The sequence below is a fragment of the Sminthopsis crassicaudata genome, chromosome 2, assembly GCF_048593235.1.
Source record: "Sminthopsis crassicaudata isolate SCR6 chromosome 2, ASM4859323v1, whole genome shotgun sequence".
Taxonomy (NCBI): Eukaryota; Metazoa; Chordata; class Mammalia; order Dasyuromorphia; family Dasyuridae; genus Sminthopsis; species Sminthopsis crassicaudata.
Window position 1 is genome coordinate 95427359 of NC_133618.1, and position 23902 is coordinate 95451260.

The window sequence follows — 23902 nt, forward strand, 5'->3', positions numbered from 1 at the left end:
TCTAATTTCATGGATTAGGACATTTAAGATTCAGATTTTAAAATTTGCCCAGAGTCCCACATGGTGTCAGAAGTCAGAGATGAGTTTATGGCTCTGATGATTCCAGATCTATAGACAAGAATGGCAACAAGGTAAGAAGTTGCAATCTACACCAGTGAAGAGACTCATAAGATCAGAATCATTAATGTGGAAGAAAAATGCAAGACAGTGGGGATGCAGTGGAGAATGGAAGCTATTTCCCACAAATGAGCCTAAACATATCACTTCAAAGATTTTTGGCCAACTGTCCTCTCCTCCATATCCTTCCTGGAAGGTGGAGTCCTCCTGAGGATTCAGATCAAACCCTACTTCTATAGGAAGCTTTTCACAATCTTTTTCCTTGCTTCCCCCCAAGATTTCGTGTATGTCCATAGCTTTTGAATGTTGTTCCTTCACACCTTTCCCTGCCATTAAAACGTGGGCTCCAGGAGAAAAGGGAATGTTTTCCCTCTTCTTTATATCTCCAGCACTCAGTATAGTGCCTGGCACAATGTAAGTCCTTTAAAAAGTACTTGTTGACTAAACATAATTGGTAACACATTGATATTAGGGAATTGTACTTCCTTATGTTTTTATAAATCATCCATCCAGAATTAAGTTGTAGCTATCTTAAAATATTCTTTCCCAATTTTTTCCCTTAATTTGACAAAATTCATGACTGCTAGTACATTCCTTTTAAAAAGGATGATTTGTGATTTAAAGGGACCTCTTTATAATTAGAATATCCTTGCTTTTCAACAGCAAGTCATTGCTGACTACATCTAAACTTGGATCTCCTTTGGAAGATCAATAACCTTTTACCAGAAATAAAGAATATAACAATGAGAAAAGGCAGATGACAACCAGTTGGAGTGGGATTACAGAGAGAGAACACAGAAATGAATGTCAGTTTCTTTTCTCCAGTTCCCTAATATCATCTAGTGGACAGAAGCATAGCAGAATTTAATAAATGCTTGACTGAACACAATGGGTCCAAGAAAGGATCCCTGTAGTACTTCACTAGGAATCTCTAAGTTGACTATCCATCTGTAATTCAACACTCAGTCCTGTCTTACAGCCAATTCTGCACCTCTCTCCATCCAAAAGGAAAAACAGAGGGGCAGCAAAATAGCACAGTGGATACAGCACCAGCCCTGAAGTCAGGAGGACCTGAGATCAAATCTGACCTCAGCATTTAACACTTCCTAACTGGGGCAGCTAGGTGGTGCAGTGGATAGAGCACCAGCCCTGAATTCAGGAGGACCCGAGTTCAAATCTGGTCTCAAATACTTCCTAGCTGTGTGACCCTGGGCAAGTCACTTAACCCCAGCCTCAGGGGAAAAAAAAAAAAAAAAACAACTCCTAACTGTGTAACCCTAGGCAAGGCACTTAATTAAGCCCAACTGCCTTAGCAACAAAAAGGAAAAATACATTATCTGTTATTTTTCTGAACAAGTCTACTAATCCTGTCAAAAAGGGAAATGAAGTTAATTAGATATGTTTGAACATTTTCTAAATAGATACCTTTTTGTTCTCTTACCTAACAAGTCTATTAAGGAAAAAAAAAAAAAAAGATTACGGAAGTGAGAAAAAAATCAATTCACCTAAATTTTTAATTAAACATATATACCAAAGAAGATCAAGAATAGAGAAATAAAAAAACATGTAAAAGTATATTTATGGCAACTTTTTAATTCTATATCAAAAAACAGGAAACACAACAGGAGCCCATAAACCGAGAAAATGGTTAACCAAATGGTGGCTTATTAATGTAAGGGAATATTATGAATATGAATCTTAATTAATATTTTATATTCAGAGAAATAATTAAAGATTTAGACAAATTAACGAAAAGGGAAATGAGAAGCTAGAAACAATATACATAACCAAAATAACAACAAAAGAGTAACTTTGAAAGACCTCAGAACTCTGGCAAAAACAGCCTAATCATGGCTTCAGAAGACTGATGATGAAATATACCTCTTATCTTTTGGCAATGACATAATGGATTAAAATAAAGGTTCTTAACCTTTTCTAAGGTAGACTCCCCCCCCACCTTGACATTTCCATGAAGGCTATGGACTCATTCTCAGAATATTTTTCAAAGCAAAAAATACCTAGAATTTACAAAGGAAATTATTTATATTTAAAAACCAAGTTAAAAAATAAAAAAGATGAGAAATATGGTTTAAAAATCTAGCACTGGATGACATGATGGTATACTTAGAGAACCCCAAAGACTCTGCTAAAAAGCTATTAGAAATAATTCAGAATTTTAGCAAAGTCGCAGGATACAAAATAAATCCACATAAATCCTCAGGATTTTTATACATTACCAACACAATCCAACAACAAGAGATACAAAGAGAAATTCCATTCAAAATAACAGTCGATAGTATCAAATATTTGGGAATATATCTACCAAAGGAGAGTCAGGAATTATATGAGCAAAATTACAAAACACTTGCCACAAAAATAAAGTCAGATTTAAATAATTGGAAAGACATTCAATGTTCTTGGATAGGCCGAGCAAATATAATAAAGATGACAATACTCCCCAAACTAATCTATTTATTTAGTGCTATACCAATCAGACTCCCAAGAAACTATTTTAATGACCTAGAAAAAATAACAACAAAATTCATATGGAAGAATAAAAGGTCGAGAATTGCAAGGGAACTAATGAAAAAAAAGTCAGAGGAAGGTGGTCTAAGTGTACCTGATTTAAAGCTATATTATAAAGCAACAGTCACCAAAACCATTTGGTATTGGCTAAGAAATAGACTAGTTGATCAGTGGCATAGGTTAGGTTCACAGGACAAGATAGTGAATAAAAATAGCAATCTAATCTTTGACAAACCCAAAGATCCCAAATTTTGGGATAAGAATTCATTATTTGACAAAAACTGCTGGGAAAACTGGAAATTAGTATGGCAGAAACTAGGCATGGACCCACATTTAACACCACATACTAAGATTAGATCAAAATGGGTCCAAGATTTAGGCATAAAGAACGAAATCATAAATAAATTGGAGGAACACGGGATGGTTTACCTCTCAGACTTGTGGAGGAGGAAGGAGTTTGTGTCCAAGGGAGAACTAGAGACCATTATTGATCACAAAATAGAACATTTTGATTACACCAAATTAAAAAGTTTCGGCACAAACAAAACTAATGCAAACAAGATTAGAAGGGAAGTAACAAATTGGGAAAAAATTTTTACAGTTAAAGGTTCTGATAAAGGCCTCATCTCCAAAATATACAGAGAATTGACTTTAATTTATAAGAAATCAAGCCATTCTCCAATTGATAAATGGTCAAAGGATATGAACAGACAATTTTCAGATGATGAAATTAAAACTATTTCCACTCATATGAAAGAGTGTTCCAAATCACTATTGATCAGAGAAATGCAAATTAAGACAACTCTGAGGTATCATTACACACCTGTCAGATTGGCTAAGATGACAGGAACAAATAACGATGAATGTTGGAGGGGCTGTGGGAAAACTGGGACACTGATGCATTGTTGGTGGAGTTGTGAAAGAATCCAACCATTCTGGAGAGCAATCTGGAATTATGCCCAAAAAGTTATCAAAATGTGCATACCCTTTGATCCAGCCATACTACTACTGGGCTTATACCCCAAGGAACTACTAGAGAAGGGAAAGGGTCCTGTATGTGCCAAAATGTTTGTGGCAGCCCTTTTCATAGTGGCTAGAAGCTGGAAGATGAATGGATGTCCATCAATTGGAGAATGGTTGGGTAAACTATGGTATATGAATGTTATGGAATATTATTGTTCTATAAGAAATGACCAACAGGAGAAATACAGAGAGGCTTGGAGAGACTTACATCAACTGATGCTGAGTGAAACGAGCAGAACCAGAAGATCATTATACACTTCAACAATGATACTGTACGAGGATGTATGCTGATGGAAGTGGATTTCTTCAACATAGAGAAGAACTAATCCAATTCCAATTGATTAATGATGGACAGAACCAGCTACATCCAGAAAAGGAACACTGGGAAATGAATGTAAACTGTTATTTTTACCTTCTGAATCCAATTCTCCCTGTGCAACAAAAAAAATTCGGTTCTACACACATATATTGTATCTAAATTATACTGTAATATATTTAACATATATAAGACTGCTTGCCATCTGGGGGAGGGGGTTGGGGGAGGAAGGGAAAAAATCTGAATAGAAGTAAGTGCAAGGGAAAATGTTGTAAAAAATTACCCATGCATATGTACTGTCAAAAAATGTTATAATTATAAAATAAAATAAAAAATTAAATTAAAAAAAAAAAAAAAATCTAGCTGTCATTAAAGGGAACACCTCAGTCCCTTTTTCTGATCACAGATAAATCTAGACACCCAAGTGTGTTACAAGAATCTATCATAGTGCCAGCATACAATAAGTGGTTAATAAATACTTATCAAATGAAAAAAAAAAAAATAAAATAAAAATCTAGCACTGATTTGTTCTGCCTGACTATAAACATTTGTTAAAATGAAGGGCTTCAGCTCTGGCAGAAAAGGAAAATTAGGTAGTAATGACATTTTGTAAAGAACATCAATAAATCAGTCAATATCTTATCAATGTATTTAATAAATAAATTAAAAGTTCATAATGAAACCTGAGAAATGTTATTCAACTTGTGTAGTACACATAAAAAGTTTAAGTGCTAACCAGGCTTTTGAGTTTGTACATGTGGGCTTTTATCTCTGAAGAGAATAATCAGTTCTAACCTTTTAGTCCCAAGGCTTTCCATTCTTTAATGTCGCATGCCCTCTTCCTTTTAAAATATAAGCTCATGAATGACTTCCATGTAGCTACCTCCTTTACAAGGTCATTTATAATACTTTTGAAACACACTCCCATACCTGTTGAGAAAAGTTACCTTTGAGTCTTGAAACTCCAGGATTATACCTATCTTTTGTTATAATTCTTTGAAATCTATTCTCTTGAAGTCCAGGGCACTCAGCAAACTATGCCTGGAATCTCTTTCATCTAGTCTCAATTTCTTCACTACATTTAGTGAAGGAAGCCAATCACCATTAGTCAGTCAGTAACATCCCCTGCTGCAGCTTCTTCCTCTCCAAATCCAGATTCCAACCCTTGGGAAGAGCCTCTTGCCTAAGTGTTCAGAATTATACTTCCTTTCTTCTTCTTATCAATTTTCTTGACAGAGGTTTGGATTTTTCTCTGCCTGTACGAAGTCTTTGACTTTCCATCTTATCAGGAAATATCCCGTTCTTTAGGGAGAGAGTGTTAACAAAACTAATCCTAAAGGTTGGAACACCAGAAGGTCTCTTCTGGATCTTTTCTAATGTTTGGGGGTTTTCTGGTTGCTTTTAGAAAAGAAATATGAGATTCATTCACCGATGTAATGAAAAGTCATCTCTCTGTACTTTTTCCAAGGCAGACACTATCCAAGAGGATGTGTTCACTTAACGTAGGACATCTGAGAACATTAAAGTGGCACCCAGAATGAAGAAAGGCTTTGAGGTTACAATTTCAGAAGCTCAACTGAAAGAACCAGGAGTGTTTAACTTTGGGAAGACATGGAGGGAACAGGATATTATACAATATATATTGTATTTGGTAGACAACCACAAGGAGAAGATCACACTTCTGCTTGAGCCGAGATGACAACATTAGGAGCAATGAGTATGTGGAATCAGGATCCTAAACCTGTCTTATTTTGTTGTGTTTCTATAGATTCTGACATCACTGAAAAGGCCTGCAAGTACATTCGATGTAGCTAATCTGAAGAAACTAAGAAAAAAATATGTTTCCATAGAAAAGAGTGTCATTTCTAGACAGGACAATGAAAAGAGCTTAAAATGTTAAAATTAAAACTTGGTCATAGTACATAGTTAACAATATATTACACTTTGCACATTCTTGCCACAGTATTGTATCACCCTCCTCATCCTCATCCCCATTTGTCTTCCAACTATTCTATCCTCAACTGATCCTTTGTCTTCTCCACCAAGCTGTGAGCCTAAAAATTGATTAGCTACATTCTACATAATTAGAGAACACAGCTATCTGCTTATGTATCTGTGGTCAAGATCTAATAAAAATATCTTGGCTAATTTGGGTAGGAAAAAAAGGACTCAATTTACTCTTGGCAGGTAAAAGTAAGTGACATAAATGAAAGCATAAAGGAAAAAACTCCCTAGCTATCAGAAAGGAGAATCAGCTATTTTATGAAACAGTTAAGTTCTCCATCACTCAAAATCTCTGAGCAGAGAAGACCACTGATGGCTCTGTGGTAAAATTCTTATTCAGAGATAACCTTTACTAGAGGATCTTTCAGGTTCCTTATAAGTGTAAGATTTGATAACACTAGCCTGAAAGATAGAAGAAGCAGGCTTCTGCAATTCCAACTCTAACTAACCAAATGATTTCATAAGTTATTTTATTTCTCTTGGCCTCAGTAGTAAAAAGCTTTAGCTTTGTGATTTCTAAAATCCTTTCCAACTTGAAAATTCTATTATCTGTGTCTAAACATGATTGTGAACATGCTATATTCACACATATGCTAATATATACTTTCATAATATTATCATTGAAACTAGTTGTATACTGAAAAGTCAACAAATAAAAACAGAAATACATAAGTCTGCTGTAAAAATGCAGATATTACTATTTTATTCACTCTAATCAGAATATATACATACACAAAATGTGTATTATACATCAATTCCTTCCCACCCCACCCCCCCCAAAATCACCATGTTATGTAAACAGTGCAAAATGCTTCTACTGCATATAATAAAAGGAAAGTTAGCTTTAGGAAAATATTTAGATAATTTGAATTAAAAATGTAAAACTGAAAGAAATATTAAAGAGCTAACCTTCATAGTTTATTAGCTTTATAGCTTAGAAGTGATACATGTCATACTTTACAATACACTTTGGTAAAAAATGAAACTCTCATCTGGCCAAAACCCACTTTGGTTTTTCACATTATTTGGAATCAGCATCCAGATTACAGCATCAACTCTCTAAGATGACAAAATGGGAAAATGTTCTCATTTTCTGTCCCTGGCCTCCATTCATCTTTACAGGTAAAAATACAAATGCTATGGCAGTTCTCATACTTCTTTACAAGAGCATTTACCTCCACAGGTATCTCTGCTCTACAACAACAAAAGAGCATCACAAGGCCAGCTTTCCTTCTTAGAATATAAATGAATTTTGTTGCTTACTTTTAGCAAATACAAATGACCCTGCATTCAAGCAGCCCAAACCTAAAATTCACATTTTAAGTGGAATATGAATTATTCAGGAAAAAATATTTCTAGTTTCTCAAGAAGTCCTTATTTTAGTAAAAAGGATATCCTGCCTTGATAAAAAGAAAAAAATACAACTTTATCAATCCTCTCACAATAGTTTGCTAGGGATTAGAAATAACAGTTTGCATGCTACAATATCCAGAAGGATATCCAGATTCATTGATCACATCAATTTGACAACTGTACAACTAAAATGATTTGAGAAAATTAAAACTGCATCATTTGTTATAATATACATATGTATTTTCCCAACTGTGTTTTGTGAAATGTAGTATAAATGGTGCTGGGTTTTGTTTCATTGTGTCTGTATTTTTTAACAAAATCTTGTATCTCAGACTTGTAAAATGAACAATTGATGAAACAACTTCCTATTATCCTTCACCAGGGTAAATTGTAAGGATTCTTTTTAGAATTTTCTCAGCACCACAAGGAACATTCTGTAAAAAAGAAATTGTTTTAAAATCAGTGAATTTACAGATTTAGAATAACAATGTACTTAAATATTAGCTTGGCTTCCTGGGGGGGAAGGGAAGGGAGACAATGGAAGAAGACTGTTAAGTATCTATTAATGCTAAGATCTTTGCAAAGCACTTTACAAATATAGTCATCAAAACAAAGCAAACTCAGACTTCATAACATAAATTATATAAACTGATTAAGGAAAACAATAACTAAACCTAAGCTCAAGTCCTTATACAGCCCAATATAAATTTTACAACTACTAAAACTGATCCAAGAAGCAACATGACATAATACTTAGAGAAAGAGCCAATCTCAGAGTCAATAGGGTTCTTGATGTGGGTTCTCATCAACTCCTAATGGTTATTGGACAAGTCACTTAAACTTCCAGTGACCCAGACAATTAATACAAAAATACAAAGACAATGTTGCTCTATAAAGCTAGAAAATTCCTTACAGGAACTCCCTACCATAAGGAAATCCCATATAAAGGTGAATAATGAAATCACAAAAAAAATCTCCTATACTTTTAAAATAAGTTTTAAAAAAAATTGTATGAACAATAATTCATACTACTAAGGGAAAGAGATTCAAAAAATTTATTTTTTTTCAGATTAGATAACAATGCTATTAAATTCCAGTTCCTTTCTTCAGTGATAAACCTTAGATAATTCAATAAAATAATTCCCATATTTAATTTCAAATCTAAGACTGTGAAGCTTTCTGATAATACATTTAGATAATTGGAATACTGCTATCAATCTGAAGAAGAAAAAGTAAACAATGATAGAGAAACATGACAAAAATAACTATTTTGTCCTTTATAGTTTTGACCAAAATGAATTACATGAAGAACAAAAGAATGATTTCAAAGGGTCTTTAATATCAAATTTGGTCAAAGTAACTAGAACAATTGGTCAGTGTGGCAGTAAAGATCATTCTGACATGCAGAACCAACATTTTCAAGTACTTGCCAATTACTTAGCTATATAAATGGATGGCAATGATTACACAAAAATGAAATTTGCAATGTGCCGGGAACAGTCCTGTTGCCACCTAATTAAACACAATATACCTCTAATATAAGAAATGCTATTAAAATTAAATTAAAATAGCAATGTCTCTAGTCTACAGGATATATAACAATTATTAATTCTCTGAACATCCATTTTTAATGTAATCTTAAATGAACCCTAAGAATATTTATGCAAGTTAGATTGGAGTAAAGAGTTTTTGATTTATGAAAAGTTAGTTTGTAAGTAGAAATTTAGAATTCTGTATTCAATGGTATATGGTCAAATTTAACTCTACAAAGTATATTAAGCTGTCTACTTTCAAGACAGTTCTACCACCTTAATATTTTAAAAAGGAATGTTTATACACACAAAATCATACACGTGAAAATAATCTTAATTAATGATACATTTTGGGAGTCTTTGCATGTCTGACACGTACACTGAGACACTGTTGCAAGTCTGGAACATTCAAGAAACTAAAGATAAAGGCACTAAATTTTACATATAGAAAGAAACATTATAAAGTAGTATTAAGGTACTACATCATTTAGGAAGCTACAAAATGCTTCTTTCTTTACTAACTATTAAACAGGGGTGAGAAAGTAAGAAGAAAAAAAAGATCTTATCATCTCCAAGAAGCATTCAGAGATAGAAACATTGAGTTCAGTTTATATAATTTATAAAACTCACACACTTGGAACTGTAGTTTCATTAGTAGTGGGGCTGTTCAGGGCTGATGTTCATTGTTCGATAAATTTCTTTAAGTAGTAACAGAGCAGTATCTTCAGATTCCCTATTTTTAAAAAAGGCAAATTTACTTCAGAAAAAAATACTAGAAGAAGCAAATTATCTATGTACAATAAGATAAAAACATTACCAAGACTGCTTAATACTGAAATGTCAAAGAAAAGAAATGGTTATCTATTCTGGTTATATTTGTTAATAGACATAAGAAATTACTTTTCAAGATATTTTTCATTCCTTTTCTGTAGAAAAGTATGGAAATATATAAAAGTATGATTTAAAAAAATATATATATATGTAAAAAAATACTAACAAAGACCTTGAGATAAAGAAAACTTTATGCTGCCATCTAGTGGATAACAAAAAAAAATCTAAAAATACTCCATAAGACATTGGAAGTCTTTCTTTTTAGAAAGGGAAAAGGCAAACTAAAACTCAATGGCAATTTAAACACAGATCTAAAGACAGCTAGTAACTAAAGAATTACAATAAGAATTCTTACCAGTAACATAAGTGACTCTGAAGAGCGAAAAGATATTCATTAAAACTTTCTATTGGCTTTTCTTGTAGAACGTAGTCAATACGGCGACCTCCATTTAACATTCCAACCTTTCCTAAGAAGTCCTCATCCTTGGAAAAATCTGGACTTTCAACAATCTTTTCTGCTAAAATTTAAACCATTTCAACATAAAAGTCAATCACTCAATCAAAATCCTTTGATTTTAGCTGACTTTCTGGACTCAAAGAGAAATGATGCTTGACACGACACCTGCAGCAACCTGGGGAGCTACCAGGGGCTGACTTCTCATTCTTCCATAGGGCCAAGGGAACTTAGGACAGGTTACACAAAGAGAAGAGGAGAAACAGCCAACCAGCTGGCAGGAGTTGTGAAGAAAAGGGGTGAGGGAACATTGCAGAAAAGAAAGGAGATAGAATTAGAATCAGAGAAATCCAAAATTATCACGGAATAATGGACTGACATTGCATTATTATCTAAATCCCAATTAAACAAGTTAAAAGATGGCTGGAAGGAGACTTCTTTAAATACCTTTTAAAAATTCTTATCCTCATTTTTGACTATCTAGTTTAGACTTATACTCCTCTGCAATGCAGATTAAAAATTGTACGGTAGTAAGATACAGTGAAAAGAGAACTTGAATGCTGAAATTCCGTTTTGACAAATCAATTAAGCTATATAAGGGCTTTCTCCACCCAAAGATATCTTAATTTTTCAACAATAAAAACAGTAACTAAATTATTTCTAAATGCTACATTAAGTTAGAGAAAATGTTTTCATAAGGAAATGGCAAAAATTTACCTTCTACTACTTGCTTTTCTTCTTCTTCGATTTGACTAGCCACTTTCTCCAATTCTTCTTGTAACTGAGTAGAAGAAGTGTGAGCACGTGCAAACTCATTTAATATCTGCCAGGCACTTTTCAAAGAGCTTATAACACCTTGTTTCAAATCAGATCCCATCCGAGTGAGACTTTCTTTCAGCTCTAAACAAAATCCAAATGACACCAATCTAAGAGATTTATAATAAAAATCTCAAGCTATTGAAAGTCAGATTTTTAAAAAATGTGTTTATTGGTTTTATCTACTCATCTTTTTAAAGTAAATGCTTATTCAGGAATGGTTCTCTGGGAAGGTTAAGGGAAGGGACAGAGGGTGGTTTAAAAACTTATCAAATATATCTATATCAATAATTTTATTTTTAAATTAAGGACAAAAGTAAACACCTAAAGGAAAAAATTATTTCTCAAATGTCAATTAAACTTAATTTCTCATACAAATACACTGCACACCATTACCAACTGCAGGTTTGAGAATCCTTATTTTTTTGACCTATGAAATTTAAATGAATAAATCTGACCCAAAATTTTGATAAAATAAATAAAAATTTATTATAGACTATTTGCCATTATCTTCTACCTTGAAGTCACACTTCCAATCTCTCCACTACTATAATCAATAATATTGCTCAAGAGTAAAAATGTGGTTCTCTGCTTCTTTTTTTCCCCCCCAAACTGCTAGGCAGTGTATCGGACAGAAAAGAATAAATACCAACATTAAATCTTTTTATTGTAATTGCCTTTACCTAGGTGAAGTCTTTTTCTGCCTTTGTGATGTGGAATGAGAACTGGTTTTATATCCAAATCTGGAATTATCATAGGTTCTAATCTATATGCCACAGGATCAAGCTGTAAGAAGAATTACTGAAAATTAATTTATTTACTTTTAGTCACATATCTTAATCTTATATGAGAAAAGACACTATGCAACTTTACAAATAGATATGAATAGACTAGAGCCATCAATTAATTCTTCAATCATGTACTCAATATTCATGAAAACGTCCAAAGTAATTTTCCCAAAATAATTTGTGCAAACAATTTTTTTCCCAAAGAGACTAAAGACAAAATTAGACAACTACAGGAAAGTAGTTTTAGTACCACAAAACCATAAGCTACCTTACTTAAAAAAAACTAGATTACTGGACATAATGCTAAGACCCATGAGACTCTACATTTAAAACAGCACATTCTTCTTCTTTTCCCCAAATAAACGTAAATTAAATGTACTCACTGGATGGTAAATATTGAAGAATCCTTTGCAGGTAGGAAGCCTGTAATTCTCATCTATCCTATCCACTCCCCGTACAGTCAGAAAGACACCAATTGGTGATCCCAAAGCAAAGAAAATCTCTGGCTCAAAATCTAATGAGTTGTAAACCACAGAAACCTAATCAGAATTAAATGGGGGGGGAAGAAAATGAGTTTTTCATTGTCTCATAATTTCAAAATACACAATCTAATGAATTAACTATAATTAAACCATAGCCAAGCACTATTATTGTTCAACACATCATGTCTGCATGTGCAGTAGGGCTATAGTAGCAAGATACATGGCACCTATAATAATTGTTATGACCTATAATTACTGTCTTATTAAGAAAACTGTTGAATTAAAAGTCAACTCAAAACCAAACAAAACACTTGATTAAGTACTTCCTGGAAGCAAATAACTCTGCTTGGTCCTGACGGAGATGTGAAGTACATCCTCATAATGACTATGGTCTGGCAGGAGTAGAAGACAGCCATAACTCTACTCAAATCTATCCAGGATCATCCTAAGGTGGATACTCTCCTCAAAGATGCAGAGGATAACCTACACATACTTTTTCTTCTTCCAGGACTCTTGTTCATGTCCTAGGTTCAGATTCTAACTTGCCACTTGACTCCTGTGAGAACCAGAACAAGTCCTTTTCCCTCTTTGAGCCTGAGTTTTCTTAACTGTAAAATGAGGGGTTGGAATAAAGGATCCTGCAGCTCATAATTTTATGATTCTACTCCCTCCCATAAATCTATCACCAAGAGTCCACTCAATAGCTGGGAGGTTCTTTTGCTCTTCCTTGACATCAAAAGGTTATTAATGGAGTTCTAACTGTAATACTCCATCTAACAATACTTCATAATAACATAAATGCATTGGAAGGTTTAAAAGGCCTTCCATGGGGACGGAGGTGAGAATTCAATAGGAAGATACAAAAACCACTCCAGTCCTGGGACACAGCAAAAGCAAATTGGGGGGGAGGGGAAATTTATGTGACAGGGCAGTCATTATTCTACTTTCACAGGACACAGAACACATGGAGTATAAGAAAACAGGGGGGGGGGGGGGAGTTGGTACCAGCTCACAGAAGTGTTTAAATGCCAGCTGAAAGAGTTTTAGTTATCATAGAAGCACACTAAAAAATAAAAACAAAAAGCCTCCCTTTTCTTTAGAAATATTTTTTAAAATATTATTTCTCTGGTCTAAAAGACATTCCCAGATTTGTCCCACCTCTTTCCTTCCTCTCATCCCTCCATACAAACACCTTTCTCCCACACACATACACAGAATGGAGGAGAACAGGATGAGAACAAAAGTCTTTCTTAAGGAATTGATAAAGGATAGCAATCAAACCTAGCATAAAGAGTACCTAGTAAAATATCTAGATAAAAGAGTATCTAGTTAAAAATATTGCCTTCCTCAAGCCCTGGCAATAGAAGCAACCTGGCTACTGACCCAACTAAGTTGGTCTCCTCTTTCCCTATACCCTCCATTCATAAAGTGTTATGGGCTAGAACTCTGAACTTGAAACAAAGGATTCTTACAAAGTGCCAAGTCAGTGGAATTGATAAAGACAATGGTTATCTAGTTTAGCAGGGTTCAGTATGATTGATTTAATCTTACAACAAATAATGGTTTCCTAGTGATATAATGATTGGTTTATACTCAGTGTAAGAGCATAAGCTAGGAGCCTCAGCCAGGGTTCATTTGGAGAGATTCAGAGGGCAGAAAAGACAAGTGGGAGCTCAAGCTCTCAGAACCAAGGAGAGAGATAGGTCTCTATGAAAGCTAACCCGGCCCCAGGAAAGGAGACAAGATTTTAAAAGAGATAATAAAGGATTTGGACTTTTAACCCCTGGCTATTCATGTGGTGATTACTAAACTGAACCGAAAGCTGCCTCCAGAGCCCCTCAAAAAACAAAGAAAAGAACATTACAATAAAGTACTTGTATGTTGAAAATAGGACAGAGAACTTTGCAGCCTTAAAGGGAAATGGTCAAAAAAAAAAAAAAAAAAATCCAAATAGTGATTATTCTAGAATGTTAACCCTGAACTGCATTGTTACGTGTGATTTTCCTTGTTACTTCATATTATCTTGGGAAAAGACATGTACTAAAACATGAAAGGTTTTGTCACTGAACTTTTTTCTCCCTAAAACTGACTGGATTTTAGACTGTTAAAATAATAAAATTGTTTCCAAGACTTGTGACTAAAATATAACATTCAGTATTGTCATTTTTTGACATCAAGTAATTAAAAGAATCACTGAGGATAACTGAGGTAAATCATTTTATGACCAGATCTATGCATAAGATAAATTTTGCAGTGATTAAAAAAAGAATTGGTAGAAGTTAGAAAGTTAAAAAGACTTATTAAAAAGTTACTAAAATGGTCTAAGGAAATGGCAATGAGGATACTACTAGGATAGTGACAGTTGTTATGAGGAGGAATGGCAAATTTGAGAGATGAAAAAATGAGGATTTTGGCCTAAGTAACTATGCAAAATCTTTTCAGGTTTTATTTCAGGTTATATTGTGGGGGCAGACTTGGCAAGACATGAAGCTGAATGGATATTAGAGGAAAGACTAAAAACTCCAAAATTATAACCATGGAAATATGGGTGAATGATAGAAACTTTAAGAGACAAAGATGTAATTTTGAGATGAATGTCACTGATGAGCTCAGTTTGGACATATTAAATGGACAAATGAAAACAACAGTAGAGCACAGGAAAAAAGCCTAGGTCAACACTACAGAGTTAGGAATCATAACTGGACTATAAGTAGCAGTCACAGAAAAGAATGTGAGTGTGCCATAGGAAAATGATCAGATTGAAACTTAAAAATAAAAAGAATCCAATAGAAAGAGGCAGTCAAAAGAATCAAATTCCTCAGAAGTTCAAGAAGACAGAATATGGGGGAGCTGGGAAGGGGAAGAATTAGAAACAACTTTACAACCAGCAAGTCTGAAACTACTTTGACAGTACATAATGCTCATATACTGTTAAATGTTTTAAACAAGACCTTAGCCAGACTAAAAGAGGTTAAGGATAAGAAAGTGGAAGTACCCAGTGTAAAAAACTTTTATGTTTCATAACTAAAGGGAAGAGAAAGATGGAACTGAAGAGCCAAGAGAACTATTTTTAGGATTACAGAAAAAAACATTTGAAGACAGAAGGGAAGGGGACAACGGAAAGAGAAAAACTGGACTGTGCAAGAGAGAATAATTACTAGAGCACAGTCACTGAAGAAGCTAAAGTACATGGAATCAAGGATGTAAGCATAGGGATTAGTAATAGCTCTTTTGTCACAAAAGAAGGAAAGAGTGATGATGCTGAGTTTTTAAGGAATGAGAATATGACTAAAAAAGTGATAACATTGAAGAACTATATAACTGAACAAGCTCCCACTGACTCTACTAGTTACTCTAGTCTTTTCAGTAAAATGAGAGACAGTTATCTGCTCTTGGCATGCAAGACAGGCAAGGGAGGAAAGAGGAAAAGGCATGGAATCAATAAAGTAGAATAAAAAATTGCCAGAAGTCAGGAATATAAATGAAATTACAAACATAAATCTATATCAGCTGCAAACAGCTCAACTTTATGACTTTTTCCAGTGGCACACTCTAGCATACAAAGAGGAGTATAGCATCAGAAAATATTTCCAACGAATAAGAATTAGCAGATCAGGAATGATGAAAAATCTGAAGGAAAGGAGAGTTTAGTGGGTAGTCACTAAGAAAGCAGTAAGCTGATAGAACATGAGATCAAAAGCCAGTATGACAATAAAGACAAGTGAAGTCAGCTGGGAAAAGAATAGAAAAAAAGGCCCAAGTTGTAAGGCAGTGTAGTGTTACACAATGGTCAGAGACTAGGCTTCTGGGTCAGGCAGACCTAGGTTGTTCAAATCCTGCTTCCCCCAACCATTAGTCATTCTGGGTCCCAGGCAACTGGGTTGTAGAGCAGTTGTCTATGTGCATTGCTAAAAGTAAGTTCCTTCACCAGACATTCCCTCCACCAATGAAACTGCAGATTAAGACAAAAAATGTTTTTAAAAAAATAAATCTGTGCATAAAGATGTGATTTTTTTTAAAAAATAAGAGCAGGTTTAATGAGAAGTAAGGAAAGGTGGAAGAAAACTGTGGTTAGAAAGTTGGATTTCATATTTCTTTATCTTGAAATTGGCATAATTCTGAGAGCTACTAAAATCTAAACTGAAACTAGGATAGATACTGGGTAGTGAAAGTCAGGAAAAATCAGCCCAAGAAATTAGGGAATCAAATAGTTAAAAAAAGGTTATCCATCCGAATACTAAAGTACCTGAAGCCGATAGCAGATGAAAAGAGAGAAGACAATAAATCACGTGCTCAAATTAGAAGAATGACCAGTAGGTCAGTGAATGATACAACAAATTCAAAGCTAGAAATCAACAACAATAATAAAAAACATGGATAGCAATAAACAGATCATACTACATATCAGAAATTGCTTACATTTCTTAAATGACAAATCACATAAATACTTGATGCATTTAATATAATGATTTATCTTGTAAGTATTTTATCGATTAGCAAAAGTGACGATAACACCAGTATTTCACACTTCTTCAGAGGTTCATATTTCATCATTCAATTTGCTAAACACTATGTAATAAAGATTTAAAACCACTTCTTGCCATTTTTAATCCTCTAATTTGACAATTCCTACTGGTATCCAAACAGGAAATTCTAATAATACGAGCAGTATCAGAATTATGACTTATGGCCATCTGCAAGATGTAGTACGAAGGAATGCATCTAGTTTCAATGAGGGATGATATATTTGAAATATTCAGTCATAAAAAAAAAAAAAAAAAGAAATATTCAGTCATATTTTCCTGTCTCAGAAAGACAAGATTAATAACACTATAAGGGGTGTAAACTATTCTTCATATGTTAATTAGTCATTTGAGTAAATCTAAGTGAGAGGCAATATAGAAAACAATAAGTTAGATTTAGAGATCATGTTAAGTTCAGCCTACTTCAAAAATAAGAATGAGAGAGGCAATGTCTTATCTCAGATCAAATAACTAGTTATCAACAGCTCTGAGATTGGAATTTAGGTCTCTGGTTTCCATTTATTACTACAATTATTTATAATTATTTTTGTATGGCCATTTGAAATAAAATATTAAACTTGCCTGTCCTGTTCCAATGTCAAAAGAGTCATAATCTACATGCACAGATGACACAAAAGGACCAACTGGGAGTTTTCTCTTTGATGGATCACCCTCTGAAGACAGAGGACTTGTTTCTTTTGCTTTTTGAGAAGCTTCTTCTTGACCTCTTGTTAAGTTAGTCATTAAGGTTTTCTTGTCTGACGCTTCTTTTTTCTGCTCCTATAAAAGAATCAATCTCAGAATTTATGTTTAATAAAAACTTGAGTTGTGATGTCTAAAAGAATGTGAAATCATCATTTCACATTCTGCAATTCAAACTTAAAGGCACAGAATATGTCAAGATGCATTTTCCCTATGAAATCATATATGTAATAACAGTAACATTCACTAATGCAACACTTACATTCTAAACTATAAAACATTTGTATCATTTTTAAAGATACCTATATAAATTACATTTCTTCAGAACTACCAAAATATCCTGTTCAAAAAATGTTTGCCCTCCATATAGGATGAATAACAACAAAGAGATTCTGAATCTATAAGCAACACAAAGAATCAAAGTCAGGTGCTTCAACCTCAAGAGGACTGGGGAGTCATGCTACTAAAAAGCAGTCTGACAATCTTTTTTTTTTCCTCCCCTTGAGGTTGGGGTTAAGTGACTTGCCCAGGGTCACACAGCTAGGAGGTGTTAAGTGTCTCAGACCAGATTTGAACTGGAGTCTTCCTGAATTCAAGGCTGGTGCTCCATCCACTGCGCCACCTAGCTGCCTCTAGTCTGACAATCTTAAACACAGAGATCTTTATTCTGACATTCTAGAAACTCTGCAAAATTTAATTTTTTGTGCATTTAAGTTTTTAACTGCAAGACACCATTTATCAAAATTTTTGATAATCTATCTCCTCAATCAAAAATAATTTCTACTTGTTTATATTACATCCATTCATTTCAAGGAATACTGATTAAGTGCTTAATATGAACAAGGCACAATTCTCAGAACTTATCCTAACATTTTTTAAAATTCAATGTTTTATTTTTCCATGCCAATAGTTATATTTTTTTTCCCCATTCTCACTCTGTTCTTTTAGGAAATAATTAAAAAGTGAATTTAAAAATATGTCCATATTTATTTCTCAACTCAGAAAGTTCCCCCTGCTCTTTAAAATTATGTCTCAAATCCTTGAGATAGATATATAAAGAAAGAGGCCACAAAACCTTAATCTCATGATTACAAAAGAATTGGTTTATATTGGTTCAATTATTCAATCCCAATAAATCAAATTAGCAAATCATCTATCTTAGTATTGATTTGGTATACCTTGCTATCTATATAAAAAAGTAAAGACTGATAGATTCCATCAGTCTTAGGAAGTAAAATAATTGAATAGCCCCCAGCTCCTTTGAGAAACACTTTGAAATGAAATAATATAGTAATCCAAAGAACAACAAAGTGACAAGTAGGCTGTTCCTTAAAATTTCAAATATTTCAACATTATGTAGTTTTCTTTTCTTTTACTGAAAAGAATGAAATATGAAAAAAGAGAAAAAATCTTTTCTTTTTTCACAGAATTTTAGTTCAATGACATATCAAGAAATAAGAATTTATGACAACAATGATAAAGGAGGACTAATATCCTCAAACTTCAAACAACATTTTCCAAGTTTTATTTCTTTGAAATTCTACAATGAATATTATGAACAGAAGAATGCATTAATATCAGCCTACATAAGAATGGTAAACTTTACATCATTTCTCAGTTACTAAATTAGTTTTTACTGTCACCAACACATCTCTATTGAGCAACTAGCTTGCATAAGGAGCTCTATGCTAGGTTTGAGAGATATAAAGAAAGGCAAAAGAATGAATTTTCAATTGCTAAGGAGTTTAAAATCTAATAAAATAAGATTCAAAAGGCATGACTGTAAAGAAACATGCTAAATAAATAATGGATGGCATTTTGCGTTATGCAGACAGTTTTTTAAAATATGCAATGCCTTATCAGGACATTTTAAAAATCTGGAAGCTTATAAAAATTAATATTATTATATTAAGCTTACACTGTGTATATATATTAAAAAATATATAGTTAAATATGTTAAGTATGAAAAAAGTAGAAGAGATGATAAGCACTACAGTAAGGACTACAGCACCTGTACAACTACAACAATTAAAAATGATTTTTCCTCTATCTCCAAAGTAGTAAAAAAAATTCTGAGTTGCCTTTTTTCCCCCTTAAGACAACTAGAATATTTCAGTGAATTTATACAGATATCTGAAGACTCTTAAGAGAATGGTATATATCTCTTCTCTCTTTGATTCTTTTAAATCTAGTCTACTTTAAGTCTAAGGTTTTTTCATCCTTGTATGTTTAAAGTTTATAAATTTAGGTACCTGAATCAAATTTATCTGTTACTTTACCATTCTCAGAAATAAGCAGTTAACAAAAAAATATGAATTTACCAGTTTAGTTGCCTTGTCTTTTACAAAGTTGACTATTTTCTTCCTAGGACCAAGAGGTATTCCCATTTCTTTTAAGTCATCAACTGTACACATAAGCTTTAAAAAAAGAAAAACAAAAGAAAGATAACAAATACATAAAAATGAAAATTTTCAAAATCCTACATTAGCGAGTTAAGTTGCTGTAATATCAAAAACAGATAAATACTCATTCAACTAAAAACTCTAAATCTTTTTTTAAAATTACACACATTGGATGAGAATCTTGGATTTCATAATTTAAGATCTTATCTCATTCTTAAATTTTCTGTTTGGATAAGACTTTTTAAAAAAGATTAAAAATTATGATTAGTACCAGAGACTCCATGTCCATTTTTTCCTTTTCAAAAGTACTGATATATTCAGAAAGGCTAAGAGCTTCCAGGGTTTCCTGCAAAGTCAGGACTTCATTTTCAACATCAAAGTCACAAGATTCATCTACTGATGCCTTTGGATCTTCTAATGCCTAGAAAATAAATAAAAAATATTTTCAAAGTTTTCACAGATTCTCTCAATAGAAAAATCATTACATGGATGAGCACTAAAATTTCTTATTATATTTCTCAAAAGATGTATTTACTATATGAAAACATTTCTGAAATTTGATAGCAAGTTCTGAAGCAGACTTAGCAGCAGCCACAAATGTATATATTAACTAAACATTCTTGAGACATACCTGCTTTTCAAAGGGAGCTGTATGTTTCATGATTCCGTTAGCAGTAGTTAGAGGCACTGGTTTTGAAGTCAAGACTTTCTGATTAGAAAGTATATCAAATAATATCAAAGACCCTGAAGAATATGAAGAAAAGTATATTTTTCTATTTATAAAGTTATTAAGATATGACAATAATAACAGAAAATATTTAAATATTTCTTAAGATTAATCAAGGGCTTTTCTTAAATCCCACCCACTCGGGCCTTCCTTGGCTTCCATTCAGATTTTACAAATAAGAAAACTGAGGTCTAACTTGATTCAATATTTTATTCACTAAACCAGTAATTCTCAAACTTGTCCACAGAAGTAGAATACCAAAGGTTGTGTGTGTGTGTGGTTTTGTTTTGTTTTGTTTTTGCTGAGGCAATTGGGGTTAAGTGACTTGCCCAGGGTCACTAGAATCCCAAAGTTTAGACCTGGACTCAGAGATCTGAATCCAAATCCTGCCTCAGATATTTAACCTGAGCATGCCATTTAACTTCAATCTATCCCAGTTACATCAGCTGTAAAATGGAGATAAATAACAGCATCAGTCTCCCAGAGTTGTTGTTAAAATCAAAGGAAATAATATTTGTAAAGCACTCTGCAAACTTTAACATTATGTAGATGCTGGCTGGTACATAAATGCCAGGTGTTATAAATATCTCCAATACCACTAATTATATAGAATATTGAATAGAAATTTTAAAAAATAATGCATACCAAGACAAAAGAGGAAATAAAGTGGGAAAGCCATCATTTTAAGCTACAAAAGTTAAACTTTATCCTTCATAAAACTTTGCAGGATATGGAGGATCAATCTAGAATTAGGTCCAATGTATACATTGAAAACTTACCTAAGCTATGTCCAGCAACAGACACCCCTCCTTTAAAACCTGGGTTCCGACTGATAAAAAGTGCATGTAGGCGGTTTATTTCCATTCCCACTTTTTCCACAATAGTCTGACAGTAAGTAGGGCTATTGTAAAATAATATGTCTAGCAGAGTTTCATTGGTAAAATGTCGCAGACGACCAATACTTGGTAAAGTTATTTTTTTAATGTTCCTTCAGAAAACAAAAATATAAATACATTTAGTCATTAATAGCTAATTCTTCAATACACATTACTAAAAGCCTCTTATGCACATGATACTGTGCCAAGTGCTGGGGATACAAGCTTTAAAAAATGACTATCACTGACATGTTTCTAGACCAGTCCATAAAAGAACATTTTGATTCACAATATGCTTTGCAGAGACATTGGAGGGGGGGAATAGGGGAGGAGGAGGATGAAGGGTAAGAGAGGACGTGAAGGGAGAGAAAATTTCAAACAACAAAAATGTGCAAAGAAGAGAATTTCTGTACTCGCATATCTGGAAACTTTTCTCAGGTATTTTCAAGCTTATGTTTAGAGAGTATGAAAAAAAAATGGGCATATTTGAACAACTGATGTTAAATTGATATCAGGCCTCTAATAGAGTGAAAAGAGACCTTAGAGATTATCTCATCCAAAACTAGTTGGGATCTAGTCCAAGTTCATTTTGCAAGTAAAAAATAACTAAAATAAGTGAAGCAACTTGCCAAAGATTATAAGACTAATTAATAGTATAGTTTCTTAGCAGCACAATCAAAACTTAAATTTGGGTTATTATATTTCTTTCCATCAATACACATTTTCAAGTGCTTCCTACAATATAAATGTAACATATTATATTTTAACATTAGTAAAATAGAATACTAGATAAAATGGTTAGTGTTCAAAAGATCTTAGATAGTTTGTTCAATGTTCCCATTTTACAGATCATCAAACAAGCTCAAGGAGATACAACTTCCCATATTGGGTTACATAGCATGGGGGGAGGAGGGGAGGAGAGGAGTGTCAGTGCAATACTTTAATAATAAATCTGTACTTTTCTAATTTTGAACTTAAAATTATCTTAATCTAAATCTAGAAAATTAGCTAATACAAACCTGTCAACACCTGTAGCATCACCATGTAGGGAACTATGCCAATGAACTGGAAGAAATTCCACCCTGCTTACTTTATGGTCATCTAAAGATTTCTTAAAATGTGTCTGCAGCAATTTTAGAGAAACCATTCTGAAATCATCAACTTGAAAGAAGAAAAATGAAATATTTCAGTGACAAAAATTCAATAGTAGCTAGATGATCATAAATTAAACAATTGCTGTGTTTAAAATCTCAAAGGCATTTTCTGAAGAAAAAAAGCAGATCTATTACTCAATAACACTAAAAGGGGGGGCGGGGAGAAATTAATAATTCCCTCATTTTAGAAACCAAGTTATGTAAAAAGAAAACTTAAGTGGCTATGAAAACATGAATTTAAACAGTAACACAATGGTTTAAAAAATCCAAATTTAATGAAAAATTTTAGATCATTAATAAAACTACTTTCAATTAAAATTATTTTCAAATAAATATAGTGCTCATGAATCATGGTAGTCAAATGTAAAAGCACAAAAAAGATAATTTTTCTCCTTAACGATTCAAATCAACATTCCTTCTGCTGATGTACTATAATTAATAAAACTACTTTCAATTAAAATTATTTTCAAATAAATATAGTGCTCATGAATCATGGTAGTCAAATGTAAAAGCACAAAAAAGATAATTTTTCTCCTTAACGATTCAAATCAACATTCCTTCTGCTGATGTACTATAAACAATCACCTAATAATTTTTGTACAACTGAAAACTAAGTTTTACAAGCACCTTAATAGTTTGTAAATTCATTTAAAACTACTCTTTGAATAAAAAAAAATTATGATAAACATACCACACTCAATAATGCTTCTAAAACGTAAATCACAAACAGGACCAATGCCATGTACCATAAATACTAAATGGTCAACCTGAGGCATCTCACCTGTAGAAAAAGAAAGACATTAGGTATGCATTACCTAACTGATAGGTAGTATTATCTTGCTCAATGTCCTTACACTTTCATCAATAAAAACCCTATTGCCCCAACTCCTTAATATACACTTCAACACCCCTACAGTAAAAAAAAAAATAAAAATAAAAAAATAAAAAAAATAAATAAAAAAGTCACCTCTCCCCAGTATACAGCAGGAGGCCCAGGAGGAAAAGGAAGCAGACTACTGCCCTACCTGGAAATTCCCATAATCATCTAACTGTTAAGAACTCTCCAACTCTAGATTTGGTAATCACTTGGGCTCCTCATCTCTCCAGAGTCTTACATTCCATTGTGAGAAATACTGTTAAAAGATGAAACTTGGTCTGTGCCATTTCTTAAACACTCATCATCCCATATTCATTTTACTTAAAGAATTTTTTTTAATTATTCAAATATGCTTAACATGAATTACTGCTTAATTTTTTTCATATGACTTATATTTCAT

The 23902-nt window shown here is 33.0% G+C and overlaps 1 protein-coding gene across 5 annotated transcripts in view; it reads right to left on the reverse strand.

The window, feature by feature from the left end:
• Nucleotides 1-6661: 6661 nt before the first annotated feature.
• The window catches only part of SEC23IP (SEC23 interacting protein), a 32976-nt gene continuing 15735 nt past the window's right edge, over nucleotides 6662-23902 (reverse strand). For 2 of the 5 annotated variants that reach the window (XM_074286843.1, XM_074286841.1), the window contains exons 7-19: nucleotides 23317-23406; nucleotides 22491-22632; nucleotides 21376-21584; nucleotides 20501-20613; nucleotides 20141-20290; nucleotides 19789-19884; nucleotides 17348-17545; nucleotides 12144-12299; nucleotides 11656-11758; nucleotides 10874-11056; nucleotides 10058-10220; nucleotides 9506-9604; nucleotides 6662-7773 (exon numbers count right to left, since the gene is read on the reverse strand). In XM_074286843.1, coding sequence (XP_074142944.1) covers nucleotides 9523-9604; nucleotides 10058-10220; nucleotides 10874-11056; nucleotides 11656-11758; nucleotides 12144-12299; nucleotides 17348-17545; nucleotides 19789-19884; nucleotides 20141-20290; nucleotides 20501-20613; nucleotides 21376-21584; nucleotides 22491-22632; nucleotides 23317-23406 — 1685 coding nt within the window. In that variant the 3' untranslated portion in view covers nucleotides 6662-7773; nucleotides 9506-9522. Of the gene's footprint in view, nucleotides 7774-9501; nucleotides 9605-10057; nucleotides 10221-10873; nucleotides 11057-11655; nucleotides 11759-12143; nucleotides 12300-17347; nucleotides 17546-19788; nucleotides 19885-20140; nucleotides 20291-20500; nucleotides 20614-21375; nucleotides 21585-22490; nucleotides 22633-23316; nucleotides 23407-23902 lie in introns of all 5 variants that reach the window. The other 3 variants (XM_074286845.1, XM_074286846.1, XM_074286842.1) reach the window with 3 other exon arrangements.